At 45.8% G+C, this 19,874-nt stretch overlaps 1 protein-coding gene across 3 annotated transcripts in view; it reads left to right on the top strand.

Annotated features, from left to right (window-relative positions):
* LOC138748922 (equilibrative nucleobase transporter 1-like) overlaps positions 1 to 19,874 on the top strand; it is a 24,105-nt gene extending 4,231 nt beyond the window's left edge. For 2 of the 3 annotated variants that reach the window (XM_069909848.1, XM_069909850.1), the window contains 9 exons: positions 8,442 to 8,518; positions 8,706 to 8,798; positions 9,220 to 9,359; positions 13,536 to 13,690; positions 14,551 to 14,718; positions 15,464 to 15,583; positions 15,862 to 16,054; positions 16,676 to 16,799; positions 17,159 to 19,874. In XM_069909848.1, coding sequence (XP_069765949.1) covers positions 8,442 to 8,518; positions 8,706 to 8,798; positions 9,220 to 9,359; positions 13,536 to 13,690; positions 14,551 to 14,718; positions 15,464 to 15,583; positions 15,862 to 16,054; positions 16,676 to 16,799; positions 17,159 to 17,329 — 1,241 coding nt within the window. In that variant the 3' untranslated portion in view covers positions 17,330 to 19,874. The remainder of the gene's footprint in view (positions 1 to 8,441; positions 8,519 to 8,705; positions 8,799 to 9,219; positions 9,360 to 13,535; positions 13,691 to 14,550; positions 14,719 to 15,463; positions 15,584 to 15,861; positions 16,055 to 16,675; positions 16,800 to 17,158) is intronic. The other variant, XM_069909849.1, reaches the window with a different exon arrangement.

Genomic DNA, 19,874 nt, shown 5'->3' with positions numbered 1-19,874 from the left:
GGAACATGAAGAAGGCAAGAATATGAGAGAATTTATAAAAGAATGGATCCCCAGGGTCCTAGGAAGACCAGAATTACAGGAAGAAATGGAAATAGAAAGGGCACATAGAACATTAGCTCCTAAACCACAGCCACAACAAAAACCAAGATCCATTTTAGTAAAATTCCTAAGATATACAATAAGAGAAAATATATTGGAGAAAGCAATGAAGAAAATAAGAGAAGACAAAAAGCCACTGGAATACAAAGGTCAAAAAATTTTTTTCTATCCAGACATAAGTTTTGAACTCCTGAAGAAGAGAAAGGAGTTTAATACAGCAAAAGCGATCCTATGGAAAAAAGGATATAAATTTATGCTAAAGTACCCAGCGGTACTTAAAATAGTTATTCCAGGGCAGCAAAACAGACTATTCTCGGATCCGGAGGAAGCACGAAAATTTGCAGAACAACTACAAAACAGGCAGATAGATGAAGACATGTAACGAGAGCAAAATTGGCCACGAACTATATGTATGTGTGTATATGGGTATATATATATGTGTGTGTGTGTATGTATATATGTGTGTACATGAGTGTATCCGTATTTAAAAGAAAATATATAGAGTATGGATAAGAATTAATAAGGGAAAGAAAGGGAAGAGAGGAAGTAAGGAGGGAATTAAGAGAGTGACCTTTGTTGTATATGAAAATTAAAATCTTTTCTGGGGGGGGCTGGGTGGGGAGGAGTTACAGTCACTGCGAAATCAGTTGACACTTGCGAGTGAATTCGCAAATCCAAATGGAGAGGGGAGATGTGGTTGCCCGACAAGGGATAAAAGGAACTCAGGAAGGGGAGGGGATAATGGGATTAAAGAAATTTTAGATAGGAGAATAAGGGAAATGTCTGATGTTTTAGAAATGTTGTCTTATAAAGTGTTCAAAACAAGAAAGCAGAAATGGATAAGAAGGAAAGGTGATAATGAGGAAACGGAAAGGAAAGATAAACAAAGTATGAAATGGCTATGTTGAACTATATGACTTTAAATATTAACGGAATACATTACCAAATCAAAAGGAAGAAACTGCTAAATTTACTGAAAAAAGAAAAAATTGATATAGCATTTGTGCAAGAAACACACTTAACTGAAATGGAGCACAAGAAATTAAAGAGAGATTGGGTAGGACATGTAACAGCAGCGTCATACAATTCAAAAGCTAGAGGAGCTATATTAGTCAGTAAAAATGTACCAATTAAAATAGAAGAGGACAAAATAGATCCAGCAGGGAGATATGTAATGATAAAATGTCAGATATATTCGGAGTTTTGGAATTTACTCAATGTATATTCACCTAACGAAGAAGATCAAAAATTTATGCAAGATATTTTTTTGAAGATAGCAGACACGCAAGGGAACATACCAATAGGAGGGGATTTCAACCTTAATTTGGATTCAAACATGGATAATACTGGGAAAAAAATTAACAGAAAGAACAAAGTAACCAAATTTATAATTAAATCGATGGAAGAAATGCAACTTTTGGATATATGGAGGAAACAACACCCAAAGGAAAAGGAATATTCATATTATTCGGGTAGACATAAGACATACTCAAGAATAGACCTATTCCTGTTATCAGCTCGCATGCAAGACAGAGTTAGAAAAACAGAATATAAAGCTAGAATATTATCGGCCACTCACCCCTGATATTGACAATAGAGTTAGAGGACATCCCTCCAAGAATGTATAGATGGAGATTAAACTCCATGCTACTTAAAAGGCAGGATTTTAGAGAATTCATTGAAAGACAAATTAAAATGTATTTTGAAATAAATACGGAATCAGTGAAAGATAAGTTTATACTATGGGACGCAATGAAAGCGTTCATCAGAGGGCAAATAATAAGTTATGTAACCAAGATGAAGAAGGACTATAATCAGGAAACAGAGCAGTTGGAAAGGGAAATAGCAAATATAGAAAAAGAATTAGCAATGAAGGAAGATACAACTAAAAGAAGAGAATTGGCAGATAAAAAAATAAAATATGATACACTACAAACATATAAGGTGGAGAAGAACATAATGAAGACAAAACAGAAATATTATGAACTAGGAGAAAAAATGCACAAAATTCTAGCATGGCAGCTTAAGACAGAACAAACTTAGAGAATGGTATTGGCATCAAGGAAAAAAGACAAACAAATCACATATAATCCAACGGAGATTAATAAAAACTTCAGAGAATTCCACGAACAATTATACCAAGCTGAAAACGAAGGGAAAGAAGACAAAATAGATGAATTTTTAACTAAAATTGAACTACCAAAATTACAAATAGAGGAACAAAATAAATTAGCAGAACCATTTGAAATAGTAGAAATACAAGAGATAATAAAAAAACTACCAAATAATAAAACACCAGGAGAGGATGGATTCCCAATAGAATTCTATAAAACATTTAAAGAATTATTAATTCCTCCCCTCCTGGTAGTAATCAACCAGATTGATAAAACACAAAGCTTACCAGATTCATGCAAAACAGCAATAATTACAGTAATACCAAAGACAGGGAAAGATCCATTCGTACCAGCGTCATATAGACCAATATCTTTACTTAACACAGATTATAAGATAATAGCTAAACTATTAGCAAACAGATTAGCCGACTATGTACCAAAAGTAGTAAATCTAGACCAAACTGGATTTATTAAAAGAAGACGAACAACAGACAATATTTGTAAATTTATTAACTTAATTCATGCAGTAGAAGGAAATAAAGCTCCAACAGTAGCGGTTGCTTTAGACGCAGAGAAGGCCTTTGACAGAGTAGAATGGAATTATTTATTCAAAGTACTTCAAAAATTCAGTTTACCAGAGAAATATATTAATTGGATTAAAGCATTATATAAGGGGCCATTGGCGAAAGTGACAGTAAATGGATATATATTAAAACAATTTAACTTAAGCAGATCAACAAGGCAGGGATGCCCACTATCGCCCTTATTGTTCGCGTTAGCCATAGAACCACTAGAAGAACTGATAAGAACAGAAAATAAAATAAAAGACAAGGAATATAAAATCAGTTTATTTGCAGATGACGTTATAGTATACTTAACAGAACCAGAAATATCAATAAAAGAATTACATAAGAAATTGAAGGAATATGGGGGTGTCGGGATACAAGATTAACGCAAATAAAAGTGAAGCAATGCCAATGAATAATGCGGATTTCTCAAAATTTAAGAAAGAATCACCATTCAGATGGGAAATGCAAGCAATACGATACTGAGGTATACAAATAAATAAAAACCTCGGCCATCTATAAAAATTCAATTATTATCCACTAATGAAAAAATTACAGGACGACTTAGAGAATTGGAAAGACTTACCACTAACACTAATAGGAAGGATAAACTGTATTAAAATGAACATTTTCCCAAGGATATAATACCTATTTCAGGCATTGCCAATACACTTGACGGAGAAATTCTTCAAGGAGTTAAAGAAAATAATAAGGAAATTTTTATGGAAAGGGGGGAAACCGAGGATAGCACTAGATAAATTAACAGAATGGTATAAAATTAACAGAATGGCTTACAACTGCCAAACTTTAGCCAGATTGGACCAGATTAGAACTAGATAAAATAGGGCGGAAGATACCTGAAAATCTATTATATAAATGGGATGAAAAATTGGTACAACGTAGGAATTCTCCAGTATTACATCACCTGCTCAATATTTGGAAGAAGATTTATGTAGAAAGGAATAAAACAAATTACCAATTACCAAAACTAATACTGACGCAAAATCAGCTAATCCCTTTTACAATAGATAACCTTTCCTTTAGAGAATGGGAGAAAAAAGGATCAAAAGAATAGAAAATTGCTTTTCAGGAAATAAATTATTATCCTTTGAACAAATGAAGGATAAATATATAACTCACGATACAGTGTTGCCATACTACCAGCTGAAATCCTACTTGAAGGACAAATTGGGAGGCAGTCTGAGGTTACCAGAGGGAAGTAATTTTGAATATGTGATTACAGACACAATGATAATCAAAAGATTTATAACAAATATGTATATTAAACTGCAAGAAAAGGAGAATGAGGAAACAAATGGTAAAACTAAACAAAAATGAGAACAAGATTTAAACATAAAGATAAAGAAGGAAACATGGGAGAAGTTATGTTCTGGAACTGTGAGAAACACAATAAACACGAGGTTACGTATGATACAATATAACTGGATACACAGGCTATACATCGCACCTCAAAAGTTAAATAAATGGGACCCAACAGTATCTGACAGATGTTTTTGCTGTAAAAAGGAAATGGGAACAACAATTCATGCAATCTGGACACGTGAGAAAGAGTATGAGGAAATAAAACCAGAAGCTGCCGAGGTCAGGTTTTTTGGAGAGATTGGTGATGGGTCATTGTCATGCCCCTGGCACTGGAAAAGGACAGTGGTTGTGCATTCTTCCTTGTTACAGAACAAAGGGGTGATTATACAGGGGTTGGCCCAGAGGGGGATGTGATATCAAGGCTTGCTTGAGGGACAGAAAATCCTGTGGGGCTTGTTCTGAGGGTTGAACAGGTGGTGAATGAAAGGTGAACTTGTAGAGCAAGGCAATATCAGCCACCCAAGTGAGGCAGGTTAGCTAGGCCAAGAAATGTGCACATCTGAGTCAGTGTAGAAGGGGGCAGTGTATTAACAACAGGGTCTATCCGTTCTGATGTAAATGATCTATTGGAGGCAGAAAGGTAAATGCCCATAGATTTCACCGAGCTTGGCACATCGTGGACTTGGAAGGGGTGGCTGATAGCTCCTATCAGCATGCCTTCTCACAACTTCGAGCCTGCAGGGGACGCGAAAGTGGCCAGTTGGCATGTCAGACACTACTAGCTGGAAAGGGATAAAGTTTTGGGGTAAGCGAGCCCATGTGTATTGCTGACACTTGGAAAGGCAAAAAGGTATAGGCATGCCTCTGTTATCGGCAAGAGGGAAAGACCAAGGCATCCAATGGAAGCAGCTAGATATGGCCACTGGATTAGGAACTGCAGCGAGCATGCGTGCAACCACATCGTTATGGCTCTCAATCAGTACTTTTCAAACTGCCCCCCTAAACTCACATTCCGGCTTTAGCAAATCCTTTCCCATCAGTGCTCTGTGATTAGTATAGGATTGCTTAAGGTGGTATATATGTGGGAAGGGAAGGTTGAGAATCACTGCTCAAGACCCAATTGTTACTGAAATATTTTGCTTGAGAAAAATTGTCATTGGCCCATTTCCTTTGGAGTTCTGAAACCATGCACATAATGAGTCAATGAGGTACGATTAAAACAGTGATTTTCAAACCTTTTTCTTAACACAAATACTACCTTAAGCAATCCCTTAGTAATCAAAGAGCGCAAAAAACTGTGACATTGGGATTGCTTAAGGTGGACTGTGAATTTAGGGGACAGTCTGAAAACCAGGGCTCTAAGCTCTTAGACGGTGATATTCCGAACATCCGGGCTTCGGAACAGAAAATTGGCAGGGCGATCTGCATGGTACTCTGATCCCCTGTGTTAAAAAAGAACGGATCATAGGCTGAATATCATACAAGTACGATTGCCTTCTACAAAATGTTATGAGTCCAGGGGACCCCAAAACCCAGCAGCAATAGATATGCACCATGACAAAGGGTTACTTAAACAAAAGTTGCTTTTAATTATCTTTGAACATGAAAACAGAATCAAACTTTTAACTTATCTCTATTTACTTACCCCCCTCCCTCTAACTCTAAGCACACGTGTGTGTAATGCATATATAATTTTAGAAAAGTTCTTTGGTTCACAGTCCAATCTCACTGGTTGCAGGCAATTCTTATATTGTGCACAGAGGTTAGTTAACATTAATAAAGTTCACCAGGCTTTGGTGCTTAACAGGTAAATAAATGGTTATCACTCAGGAGGATTCTTGTTAGTTTTCAGAGAGAGAATTTTCTCGTTCCAAGACATCCACTCCAGTGTCTTGTTGACAAAACTTGCCCCCTTCAGGGTTCTCCAGATGATAACCTCTTTCTTTCAGGTCACCAGAGAGTTCCTTTCAGTTTCTCCTATTCCAGGGGAAACACCGGAGAGCCGGCCCTCCCCTTTGACCAGGCCGTCTTCCAAAACGCCAGCTTGTCCTTCTGGAACCGAAGTCTGTGTCTCTCTCCTCTCTCTCTCTCTCCGTTCCACTCTGCCTGCAAAGATCACATGCTCTTCCAGACAGCAACCTGTTTTCCATACAAAGCTGCAGCTGCTTGTTGCTGCATTGTTGCTTTTTGCAAACAGCATCCATCCCGAGTCTGTGAGGACTCTGCAAAACTCCTGCAAAAAGTCTGTGTTTTAAAGTGTTTGTGTGTGTCCTTCTCTAACAAATCTTTCCCAATTTATCTCCCAAACACCTCTATATACTCTGTCAGAAAAGTAGCAGATTTAGTTAAGATTTTATTCTATACTTTGACTTTGTTCAATTTGTAGTTCCATTAATGTACACGCATTAATTTCCTTTGTGCGAGGGGGGTCTCCCACTTATTGGGACCCCGCTCATAGAACCATTCTCTTCTCGGTTCAGACCCAGGGAATAAGTCCAGACCTAATGAACAGGCCATTCACCCTTTACTTGCAAGCTTGCGCAACTCAATTTTTTTAATATAAAGTCGTGCTGGTAAAGCTTTGATCTCTATAACTGAGCCCCGAACAAGGTCCAAGAATGTTCTTTACACATCAGTTGTCACGTACGCATGTATATTGCAGCCAGACACTATTGATTAGGCGAACACAGCTACTTCGTGCTGCAGGCATGTCGTTTATCAGTTGAGCACCTCAGCATTGAGAAGCATACAGGCATGAATCAGGACAGTGTCGCCAATTCCTCTGCAACCATTATCCTCCAAATTCATAACCGTTTAACACATGATAAAGTTCCTTCAGCTATTTAACAGACACTTCAGGTTGGTCCCTCTACAGGTATTGTCCACACAAGTTGCAACCGTGATGTACATAGTAATGTTCCTGAAGCAGACAATAGGTAGTTCAAGGCTGTGAACAAGTTTAAGCACATCCCAGACCTCCCTGCTCTCTAACACAATTCCTCACTTCAGTCCATCCGAGATTTGGCTGGAGAATTGTTACCACGGTAAACTACATCCCTGGCTCTTTTGGTGTATGTGTGCTCCTTTAGACGATTCCTAACAGAGGCAGGGAGGGGTGTAGGGGACCGGAAGGAGTTCCAGAGACAGGGAGGGATGTAGGGGACCAGATGGGGTTACAAAGACAGGAAGGGGTGTAGGGGACCCGACGGAGTCGGGTAGGTGAATAGGGGTCCGGGGGTGGGGGGGTGGTTAAGAGACAGGGAAGGGTGTTGAGGACTGGAGAGGGTTACAGAGACAGGGAGGGGTGTAGGGGACTGGAGGTGGTTGCAGAGACAGAGAATTGGTGTTGGGGAATTGGTGTATTATCTCCAAGAGTGGGGGTGGGGGGCGGTGTTCCAGAGACAGGGAGATTTGTTGGTGACAAGAGGGCTTGCAGAGCCAGGGAGAGGTGTTAGAGACAGGGAGGGGTGTAGGTTTACAGAAACATGGAGAGTTGGAGGGGACCGGAATGGGTTACAGAGACCGGGAGGGATGTAGGTGATTGGAGTTGGTTACAGAGTCAGGGTTGGCTGTTGGGGACCAAAGATGGTTGTAGAGACAGGGAGGGCTGTAGAGAACAGGAGGGGATGTAAGAAATTGGAGGGGGGGTTACAGAAACAGAGGTGTGAGGGGACCAGAGACGGGGAGAAATGTGGAGGACTGGAGAGGAGGGTAATAGAGACAGAAAGGGGTGTCAGGGACTGGATGGGGGGGGTGGTTACAGAGACAGGGAGGGGTGTAGAGGACTGGAGGGGGTTACGGAGACAGGGACAGGTGTAGGGTAGCGGAGGGTGTGTCAAAGACTGAAAGGGGTGTCAATGAGTGGAGGGGGAGTTACGAGACGGAAAGGGGTGTTGGGGCTTTGGGGGAGGGTTACAGAGACAGGGAGGGGTGTCAAGGACTGGAGAGGGGGGTGGTGTGGGAGACTAAGGGTTTATAGTGAGTGGGAAGGGTGTAGGGGACTCAAGTGGGGTTTCAGAGACAGGGAGGGGAGTAGCGGATCAGAGGGGTTACAAAGACAGGGAGGGCTATCAAGGAATGGAGGGGGTTACAGAAACACGGAGGGGTGTAGAGACCGGAGGGACAGGGAGAGGTGTAGGGGACAGGAAGGAGTTACAGAGATAGGGAGGGGTGTAGAGGAATGGAGGGAATTACAGAGATAGGAAGGGGTGTAGGGGAGGGGGGGGTTACAGAGACTGGGTGGGTGTAGGGGAGGGGGTTACAGAGACAGGGAGGGGTGTAGGGGAGGAGGTTATAGAGATGCGAACGGTGGGTAATGATTTGTTTCCCCCCTCCTCAGCCACTGCCTACATCTTGTTCCCGGCCCTCTGCTGCACTGCAATTGGAGGGATAATCTTCCTCATCACCAACTTGCAGGTAACATGACGTGGTGGGAGAGGATGTAGAGAGGGGCACGAGGGAGGGTGAACAGGGGTGCATGATTTGATTTGTGTGTGATAATTTCCCCCTCTTTTGTCTCCTCTCTCCCGGCTCTCCCAACTCAACCTCCGCTCCTCTCTCAACCTCCTCGATCTCCATCTGTCTTCTCTCTCTCTAATCCCAGATTGGAAACCTCTTTGGGGAGCATCGGTCTACTGTGATCACCCTCTACAATGGAGCATTTGATTCTTCTTCGATCACCTTCCTGATTGTGAAGGTGAGTGGCTCGTCCGCACCCCAAGTGCCAATCCTGGGTGTCCCGGGGTGAGTCGAAGAGAGATAGAGTATGGGGGCCGGGCAATTGTCATTCCTCTGCCATGACTTTACTGCTCCGCTGGGTCGGACTGTTGAAGGGATGTCAGCTGAGACTGCCCGCAAAAGAAAATCTCTCCGTCTCAATCCTCCCCCTTCCGTTCATTTTCTCTCTCATTCCTTTCTTCTTTCTTCCTCCCTCCCATCTCCCCCCCCCGCCATCTTTGGCCCCTCTCTCCCCCCCCATCCTCTCTCCACCCCCCCTCTCTTCACCGTATGGGCCCCTCTAACCTCCCTTTCCCCCCTCTATCACCACTCCCACTCCTCTCTCCCCATCTATGACGCCTCTTTCCCATCTCTTTCTCACCCCAACTCTCTCCCCACAGGTTCTATATGAAGCAGGTCTCTCCCTCCAATCGATATTCCTTTTCATCAGTTCTCTCAGTGTGATCCTTGTTCTCCGAACTATTTTCCTGCTTCCAAGAAAGAGTATTCCCTACCCTGTTCCTGAGGGATATACATTTGGGTAAGTGCGATTGCGAGTGAGTTGCAAGCTGGGATCTGATCCAGGGGTTCGGGGGGGCGGGTTATATTTAGAATAACAGATCCCCTAGAGTGGGTAACATGCCAGGATCTGATCCAGGGGTTTGGGGGGGGTTTGTATATAAATAACAGACCCCCTCGGAGTGGGTCACAGGCCGGGATCTGAATCAGGAGTTCAGGGCATATAGAATAGCAGATCTCCAAGAGTGGGCTGCAGGATTAGATATGATCCAGTGATTCAGGTGTTTTACGTTTTGAATAACAAATCCATCAGGTGTGGGTTACTTTCTGAGATCTGCCTCAGGGTGTTGGGATGATTTTGTGTATAGATCAACAGATCCCCAGACTGGGATCCGATCCAGGGCTTTTGGTGGGGGGGGGAGAGAGAGAGGGGCCAAAGTGGAGGGGGAAGGATGTATCCATGGAATACAGTTCACAGGATTGCATAACGGGCTGGGATCTGATCTTGGGGAACGGGAAGGTTTTATATGTGGATAAACAGATCCCTGGGAGAGGGGTACTCCTGAGGTCTGATCCAGGGTTTCTGGAGTTTTCCATATGGACGAGCAGATCCCCGGGAATGGTTTAAATGCTAGGATCTAATTTAAACACTATTATAGATTTATCTATAGATTAACCTGATCCCCAGGAGTGGGATCTAATTCAGGGGTTTGGAGGGTTTACATATAGAATAATAGATTGTGGGTGGGATCTGATCTAGGGGCTTCATGGATTTTATTTATAGAGAATGACATACCTGGGAGTGGATCAAACTCTGGAGGGGGGGTTATGTGTAGAATAACTTCCCCAGGAGTGGGTCACAGGCTGCTAGCTGTTTGGATGGTCAATTTCGACCACCCTCCCTCCTCCCCCCCCCCCCCCGCCAACCAGGGTGACGTTCTATTCTTCAGCAAATATACTGTAAGGAATTGAGGACTTTAATTTTCCCAGTACTCCTTTATTAGACACAAGGGAGGAGTCCGTCAGAATGGGCTGAGTCAGAGTGGAAAGGCTTTGGCTCAAGGGCCTTCAGCAAGAAGAGGCTGAGGTTGGATTGCAGAAGTAAGAGGAATAAAAAGGATTTAGCCGGTTCCTCTAGTCATAAACAGTGGGTATGGCAGCCAGGGCAGGGGAATGCTCCCCTTGCAGAACGTCGGTCGTCAGGGACGCCAGCAGGATCCCGCACAACTTCATCTGCATGAAGTGCATCCAACTGCAGCTCCTGACAAGCTGAGTTAAGGAATTGGAGCTGAAGTGGGATGAAATCTGAATTCAGCACTGTGTTATGAAGAGATATGACTCTACCTCACCCCTAAAACCTTTAATCAAAGTTGTCACCCCAGTGTCAGTCTTTTGATCAAAAGTTAAAACATTTTCCAACAACAGTGACTGAGCAGCCCCGGTATCTCTAAGAATTTTAACTGGAACCTGTGGTTCTCCCTCCTTTACTGAAACCAAGCTCTCTGACAAAAGGTTTGAAAACATCCATGACACCCTTACCAGATTTGGAACATCTGCTCTCCTTAAATTCAACTGTCTGAATAAAATCTCTTTGTTTCTTTTTCAACAACAATTCACAATAACATGACCAGGTTTCATACAAATCCAGAAGTTCTGGCCTTTCCCACCTTATCTTCATGTCTTCTCTTAACATTCTCCCCAGACTTCACACTTAATCATCTGCTCCACATTAATCTTCTGAACAGGCTCACTATTCTGAAATGTATTTTTGTGAATTATGGCAAATTCATCCTCTAATCTAGCCGTTTGCCAACATATCCCCACGTTTCTCTTATCCAGGTATAATTTAATCTCCTTTGGGAAGCACCTTTTAATTTCCTCCATTCTCTCAATGTGTCAAAATCATTATTTATTCCTTTTGAGGCGCACCAACAGTCAAAACATGCAGATTTTCTCAGAGCAAAATCCATATAACATTAATTCCATGTTTTCACCAAACTCCTACATTTTTGTCTATATGCTTCTGGAACCAACTCATAAGCTTTCAATGCCGCTTGTTTAACAGTGTCATAATTAGCCACTTGCTCTGTAGTCAAACTAGAGGATGCAATTTGTATTTTTTCCTTTCAATTCACTTTGGAGCATAAGAGGACATTTTTCTTTTGGCCATCTTGAGCTCTCAGCAACCTTTTAAAAAAAGCTGAAAATGTGTATCTATATCTCCCTCATCAAAAGGAGGAACTAGATTTACCTCTCTATTAGACAAAAATCTCTCCCCTGGAGTTACAGCCTCAATTTTCTTGCCTCCCTCCATCTCAATTTTTAACTTCTCCAATTGAAACCTTCTGTCCTTTCAATTTCCTCCCTCTGGTTTCAGCTTCCTCTGCCTCCATATACTATCTGTTTCTCAGCCTCCAACACCCTCAATTTCTCCAAATCTAATTGCAATTCAACAGATCCATCCTCCAGAAAATTTTCTGTTTTTCTCAACAATATTTACCCTCACCTATATAATATTTCACTATAATCCTTTGTATTTGTACTTTACTTATCCAATGCTTGACTTCAGTCATCTTTAATGCCTTAGAAATAACCATCAGTTCCTCTTTTCTCTTGCTTTGCAGGTGATGGTTGTGACAATAATGTATCAACATCCAATGCTGCTGTTGTCCACACACAAGCTTTAAATTAGCTTGGAAAAACCAATTCACCACTAAATCACAAAAACTCTAAAGGTTTAAGATCCCAAAACTCTAATTTTCAATCCGAAAGGACGAGAGCCCCAAAATGTTACGAGCCCAGAGATCCCCAAAACCCAGCAGCAATAGATATTCACCCAGACAATGGTTACTTAAACAAAGGTTGCTTTTAATTATCTTTAAACATGAAAACAGAATCAAACTTTATCTTATCACTATTAACTAACCTAACTTAACCCCCTTTTAATTCTAAACGCACGTGTATGTAATGTGTGTGTAAGTTTAGAAAAGTCCTTTAATTCATAGTCCAATCTCACTTCTCACTCCTCTAAGTTTACTGGTTTCAGGCAATTCTTATACTGTGCACAGAATTTAATATTTATGAAGTTCTCCAGGCTTTGGTGCTTGAACGTTAAATGGTTACTACTCAGGAAGGTTCTTCTTGGTTTTCAGAGAGAGATTTGTTGTTCGCTTGACGCAAACTGATCCCATCTAATCGGCCACGTCAGTGTGTTGCCGAAGCAACTTTCCCCATCAGGATTTTCCAGATGATAACCTCTTTCAGGTCACCACAGAGTTCCTTTTTGTTTCTCTTATTTCAAGTGAAATATTAGGCAGCCAGTCTTCTCTTGTATGGACAACAAGGGCTTTGACCAGGCTGAAGCACTCACAACCTGTCTTCCAAATGAGGTTTTCCACAAACTTGTCAGCTTGTCCTGTTCCAGTCCCAGCTGCTGCTGGTGACTGTAAAACTGCAGAACTGATTTCTTTCCCTCTCTCTCTCACAGAGAAACAGCCTGTTTGACTCTCTCTGCTTGCAAAAACCACAGGACCCTCTTAGAACAGTAAACTGCACTTAGATAGCCTCCTCAGAGTTCTTTCATCTGTTGCTTTTCAAAACAACAATCCAGTAGTGAAGTCTCTTGGGTACTCTCCAAAGTTTTTGCAAAGGCTCTCGAAGCCAGTCTTTCTGGCTTGATCAAAGCTCCAGTATTTTAAATGAGATCTGTTTTGGTGTTTGTGTGTGACCTACACTAAAACAACTTGCCATAATTTATCTCCTTTAAAAATATCAACATACAATACAAAATACAACATAATCTGTCACAAGATAACATCCCTGGGAGTGGGATACAGGCTGGGATCTCATCCAGAGTTTCAGACCTTTATACATAGACTAACAGATCCTTGTGAATGGGTTACTGTATAGGAACTAATTCTTCAGTTTGGAAGTTTTATATATTGAATGTTAGACCCCTGCAACTGGGTTACAGGCCAGGATCAGTCCCAGGGTTCATAGAGGTTAAAATGGAGAAAAACACTTCCCTGGAAGTGGTTTCAATTCTGGGATCTGATCTGGAGGGGGTTGGGGTCTAGAGGTAGAATAAGTAATCTTGTTCCCTCTTCTCCCCCTCCCCATCACCCACATTCCCCTGCCTCTTCCTTCCCCATCCCCTTGCCCCTCCGCTCCCCCTCACCTTCCTCTCGTTTCCCCACAGGGCTCATTGTGGTCCACTAACCCCTGACACCTCGGACCAGGACAGGTGTCAAGGAGACCCTCCAGATACCCAGACAGTGAAATCCCCCAAGGGCCCCCAGGAACAAGCAGACGGAGTCTCCGATGTCCTGATCCCCCTGACCGTGGGGAGCCCAGGTCAGAGCAGTTTCTTAACCTTCCCCTCCTCACCATGAGGGAGACCACCTCAGATAGGAGACTTCCCGCTCCTTCGAGTGGGGGGGTGGTGTTCAGTTGTGTATGGCTGGAAGACCCAGGGTTTGTATCCAAGGATTGTCTAGGGCACCAATGTAGATATTATCTACCTGGCCCACAGAGAAGAGGGTGTGAGAACCGACATGGTGAACAGTGGGGAGTGTTGTTGAACAGAGAGACTTCGGGATGTGAGGACTGACACGATGAACGATGAGGAATGTTGCAGAACAGAGAGAGACCTCAGTGTATAAGGAACAACACGGTAAATGGCAGGGAGTGTCTTTGATGAAAAATCTCAGGGTAATGAGGAATTACTGCGGAGAGGGTTGTAGAACAGATTTGGGGGAGAGAGTGTAAGAGCTGACACGGAACGATGGGGAGTGTTAGGGTATAGAGAGACTGGGATACAAGGACCGATACAATGAATGGTGGGGAGTGATGCAGAACAGAGATCTAGGGGTATGTGACCAACGCGGTGAACGGTGGGGGGTGTTGTAGAACTGAGAGAACTCGGGATACGGGGTTTATCACGACGAATGGTGGGCAGTGTTGTAGACCAGAGAGACCTTGGGACACGGCGTCTGACACTATGAACGGTGGGCAGTGTTGTAGAACAGAGAGACCTTGGGGCACAGGTTCTGACACTGAACGGTGGGTAGTGTTGAACCTCAGAGTTCAGGAACCGACATGGTGAACGATGGGGAGTGTTGCTGAACATGTTGCACAGGTGTTAGGAAAGTTTTGTGGAGCATTTGTTGATTTCCTGTAACGCATAACCTGTTGACTCCACACTCTCTCCCCAGTAGGACAGGATGCGACAGAGAGTGTCCCGACTTTCCGGAGCTGTGTGCTCTCTTCCCTATTCCTGACCCACTGTGTGTGGCTCTCGTTGATGCAACTTCGTCATTATCTATTCATTGGGACCCTGAACCCCATGCTGATCCAACTGGCAGACAATGATCCCCAGCTAGGTGAGGGGAGACGGAGGGCAGGGGAGAGGGAGGGGGTGAGAGTGCAAGGGGGTTTTGGGGGACAGTGAGAGGAGGAGAGTGTGGGGAGGGGAGAGAGTGTGGGGAGGGGAGAGAGTGTGGGGAGGGGAGAGTGTGGGGAGGGGAGAGAGTGTGGGGAGGGGAGAGAGTGGGGGAGGAGAGAGAGAGTGGGGAGGGGAGAGAGTGGGGAGGGGAGAGAGTGGGGAGGGGAGAGAGTGTGGGGAGGGGAGAGAGTGTGGGGAGGGGAGAGAGTGTGGGGAGGGGAGAGAGTGTGGGGAGGGGAGAGAGTGTGGGGAGGGGAGAGAGTGGGGGAGGAGAGAGAGTGGGGAGGGGAGAGAGTGGGGGAGAGGGGTTGATGGGAAGAGTGAGGGATGGGGCGAGAGCGATGGAAAGAAAAGAGGGGAGATAGGACGCGAGAGTGGGCAGGAAGAGAAGTGGGATGGATGGGAAAGTGATGAGGAGATGGGGAAAAGGGGGGAGTGCTTAGGGGGAAGGTGAGAGAGGGGGGGTCAGAGAAGGAGAGAGGCGATGTGGGGAGGGGGGAGAGAGAAAGGCCATGAGAATATAGAGAGAGAGGTGAAGGGGTGATGGAGGAAAGAGAGGGAGAGGAGAGTGACAGAGGGAGAGTGGGAGGAGAGAGAGATTGGGGCCAGGAGAGGGAGCAGAAGGTGATGTGTGCCTGACTGACCCCCCCCCCCCCCCCCACCTTGTCCCCCTCTTCTCACAGTGAGCAGGTTCACCAACGCTTTTGCCTTCATCCAGTTCTGTGGCATCCTCTTTGCTCCCTGGAACGGGCTGATCCTCGACAGACGCAGGCGCAGGTCCAAGCGACTTGACCGGGACCCTGGTGAGAGAGTGAGGAGGGAAGAGGAGGCGAGGGGATCGGAAAAGGGTGGGAAGAGAGAGAGGAGGAGGGAGGAGAGTGGGGTGAAAGGGAGGTGGAAGAGGAAAGGGGAGATTTGGGGCAAGAGTTAGGGTGAAGAGGGAGAGGGATGGTGCAACAGAGGGGAGAGAGAAGGAACGGGGAGAGGGAGGCAGGAAAGATGGGGAGAGTGGGGGGGGGGGGAGAGAGGAAGAGGGAGATAAGTAGAATGTTGGCCTGTGACCCTCTCTCTCTGTCATCAGCTCCCCCCAGCGCCCAGCGCCGAGATGACATGGATGCCTCCATCCTCTCCCTGGCCCTGACGGTGGGTCAGTGCATCTGCTTCTCCATCTGCGCCTCTGTGCCCGTTCTCGAGCTCCAGTACCTCACGTTCATCCTGCAAGTAGTGAACCGCAGCTTCCTGTATGGAGGGCACGCTTCATTCATCGCCACCGCGTCAGTACTACCCCTCCCCAGGGGACTGAGGGTGGAGGGGGGTTACCAAGGCGGAGAGGGCTGAGGGGGTGATACCGAGAAGGGGAGGGCCGAGGGTGGGGACTAAGAGGGGGGAGGACCAGTGGGGGGAGGGCAGAATCAAGGTGGGGTGAAGGACCAAGGAGAGATGGAATCAGTAGTGGGGGAGAGAGCAGGGTACCAAGGCAAGGAGTGGGAGGGCTGAGGGAGGGGGGAGGGGGGGGGGAGGGGAGGACCGAAGAATCCGTAGTGGGGGAGAGAGAGCGGAGTACCAAGAGAGCGGGGTACCAAGGGCAGGAGGGGGAGGGCTGAGAGTGAGGACTGAGGGGGGGGGGGGAAGACCAAGGAGGGGTGGAATCTGTTGTGGGGAAGGGGAGGGGGAGACAGAGATGTTGAAGGGTTCAGGTGGGTGCTAGAGAGGATGGGTGGGGGAAGGGGGGAAACTGAAGGAACAACGAGGGCAGAGAGCTGAGAGAATGGGAGGGGGAGAAGGAAGAGGGGAAGAATGGGTGAGGATGGAGGAGGGAGTAGTTCAGACCTCTCTGCCTCATCTACTCACAAGATGTCCGGTCTCCCTCTCGCACCCCACCCCACCCTGCACAGTTTCCCCCCCACCCACTTTGGGAAGGTGTATGGGCTGTCGATGGCTATCTCAGCGCTGGTCTCCCTGCTGCAGTATGCCTGCTTCGCGCTCATCACAGGCCTGTTGAACGATGACCCGTTGTATGTAAGTACCTGTGGCCACGCGGACCCCTGCTTTCCCCGCGCACGGACTGCAGCCTACACCATGATGGACCCCCACTCCCCTCTCTGTGCGCATCAACCGTATCCGCGCACACTTCCCCCGCGGTCCACTTCCTATGATCAAACTTAGCAACAAATACTAAGCCTCTCTCTCTCCCCTCTCCCACCTCTATCTCTCTCCTCTCTCTCCCCCCTCACCCACTTCCTCACCCCCTCACTCACCCCCTTCCCCCTCCCCCTGTTCCCCTCCCCCTCTTCTTTTCCCTTCCTTTCCACTCACTCTTCAACCTCCCTCTCACTCCCCCTCCCCTCTTGCCCGCTCTTCCCCTCTCTCCCCTGCAGATGAACATCGGATTTATCCTTCTCTCGTCGGTAGCCTTCTGCCACCCCGTCAATGTTTACCTCCATGTCCGTCGTCTCCCTGAGTCGAACCTCTCTCAGCATCCTTCCCCAGTCACAGTTCCAGGGTCCGGGGACGGTACAGCATTCACAAAGAGGGAGACAGACATCTGATCCCCACACCAGTCTGGATGGGGACCCGGTGGGGCGGGTCTTCCACTGTGAATGTGGCACAAAGAAATCCCTCCTGTTTCCCACCCTCCCTCCATTATTTCTTCCTTTATTCATTTTCCATCCTCTCCCTCCCTCCCTCCCTTCGTCTTCCACCATCTCCCATGCACTCTCCATCCTTTCCTCTCCCACCATCTCTCCCATCGCCCTCCCCCCCTCGGTCCATCTGCACACTCCCTCCGTCTCCCTCTCTCTCCTGGCTACTTCCCTCCGTCTCCAGCCCTCATTATGTCACCCTTACACCCCCTCCTTCCCTCTCTCTGTGCCCTCCCTCCCTCTCTCTCTCTCTCTCTCTCTCTCCCCTCACTCTCCTCTCCCACCATCCCTACCTCCATCAGTCTGGTGCCTCCCCTCCATCTCGCCCCTTCCCTCCCTCCTTCTGTCTCCCACCCTTCCCAAGAAGTTCAAGTGGTCGGCCAGTGAGGAAGGTCCAGTGTGTGGCCCAGTGTAGGAGCAGAGAATTAGAAGCTTTGGCTCGAGAGGCGTCAGCGAGCAGAGGCTGAGAACGTACCACAGGTAACTTCTTTGCCGAGTAACAAAGTAGGTGGTGGAGATGACGACCAGGGCAGTGGAGTGCTCCTATGGCAGGACGTGGAAAATCTGAGAGAGCACAATTATTCCTGATGACTACACATACAGGAGGTACATCCAGCTGCAGCTCCTTCCAGACGGTATTCGGGACCTGGAGCTGGATGAACTCGTATCAGGAATCAGAGGGTGATGGACAGAGGAAGGCAGACACACCTAAGAGGCAAGAGGCAGGTAGGTAACTGGGCGACTGTTAGGAGAGGGAAGGGGGTTAGAGCACCCCTGGGGCTGTTCCCCTCAACAATGTATACTGTTTTGGATACTGTTGGGAGGAGGATCTACCAGGGACAAGTCATAGGGGATACGTCTTTTGGTGTAGAGGCTGGGAAGAGGGAAGAAGAGAGCTATTGTGATTGGGGATTCGAGAGCGAGGCGAATGGATAGGAGGTTCTGTGAACTAGATCAACACTCTTGGATCATGTGTTGCTCCCAGGGTCAGGGGCGTATCTGATCCAGTCCATTCTCAAATGGGAGGGTGAGCTGCCAGATGTCGTCCATGTGGGGACTAATGAGTGAGATAGGAGTAGAGATGAGGTCCTGAAGAGGAAATATTCTGTAGGTCGTTAGGATGGAAGTTCAAAGCAGGAATGAAGTTAAAAAGCAGGACCTCAAGGGTGGTAATCTCGGGATTGCTGTCTGTGCCATTGAGGGTAGGAGTAGGAAGGTGTGGCTGGATGGTGCAGGGGGCAGGAGTTCAGGTTTGTGGATCATTGAGATTGCTTCTGGGGAAGGCCTGACCTGTACAAAAAGGACGGGCTGCACCTGAACTGGAGGGGTGGCCAATATCTTGGTGGGCAGGTTTGTTAGAGCTGTTGGGGAAGGATTTTGGCAGGGGGTGGGGGGGTGGGAACCAGAACATGAATGCAAAGAATAGGTCAAAAGCATGATTTTCTGAGCAGTGGGTTTGTGAGGAAGCAAAAAGGGTTTGAAATCTGTCCATTTCAATGCAATGAGTATTAGGAATCGAGGTGAATCAAGGATCGGTCCAGTGAAATATGATGTTATGGTTGATGCAGAGACTTACCTGATGAGATGAAAAGACAGAATTGGCTGATGCAGGTACAAGGAGGGTTTAGACGTTTTAAAAGGGATAGGATGGGAAGGTAGGGGGGGGTGTGGGGGAAGTAGCATCAATCACAGAGGATGTTGTAAGGAAGGGCTCAGCAGAATTATATGGTAGCCAGGAAGGAACTCAAGAAAGGACAGGAGAGTTTCAAAGGGGCGTGAGAAGGCCTCAGCAAAGAGGATTAAGGAGAACCTCAAGGTGTTCTATAGCTGGGCAGTGGCTCTGATGCTTGAGTCCTCTTTGACCACAGGGGAGAGGCCAGAGGATTGGAGAATGGCAAATGTAGTCCCCTTGTTTAAAAAAATGTAACAGAGAGAATCCTGAGAACTATGGGTTAGTGAGTCTTATGTCAGTGGTGTGTAAACTAATGGAGAGGATTCTAAAGGACAAGATCTATGAACATTTGGAGAAGTCCAGAGTACTCAACGATAGTCAGCGTGGATTTGTGAGAGGAAGACCAAGCCTCCCGAGACTTATTGAAGTTTTTAGGGGGTAACAAAAGAAATTGGATGTGGTCTACATGGATTTTAATTTTAGTAAAGCATTTGACAGGTTCCCAAATAAGAGACGTGTTCATTTAAAATTTTTTAAAATCATTTTAAATTTCTCCTGTTGAGAGGAATGTATTTCAGGAATGTGACGTTTCTAGACACACGAGAACACTTGAAACACTAAACACATTTTTTTATTTTTGGAAGAAAATGTTTGAATATTTTCCTTTGGAAGATGTCGAGAGTCTGAAGCACACTGAGAGAAAGAAGTCCAAAAATTCTCAATTCGAAAATGTGTTGACACATCTGATCAAGTTGAAACAATATAAAAGTCTCCATCAAA

The sequence above is a fragment of the Narcine bancroftii genome, chromosome 13 (genome assembly GCF_036971445.1).
Source record: "Narcine bancroftii isolate sNarBan1 chromosome 13, sNarBan1.hap1, whole genome shotgun sequence".
NCBI lineage: Eukaryota > Metazoa > Chordata > Chondrichthyes > Torpediniformes > Narcinidae > Narcine > Narcine bancroftii.
This window is presented reverse-complemented; position numbering and strand designations above follow the sequence as displayed.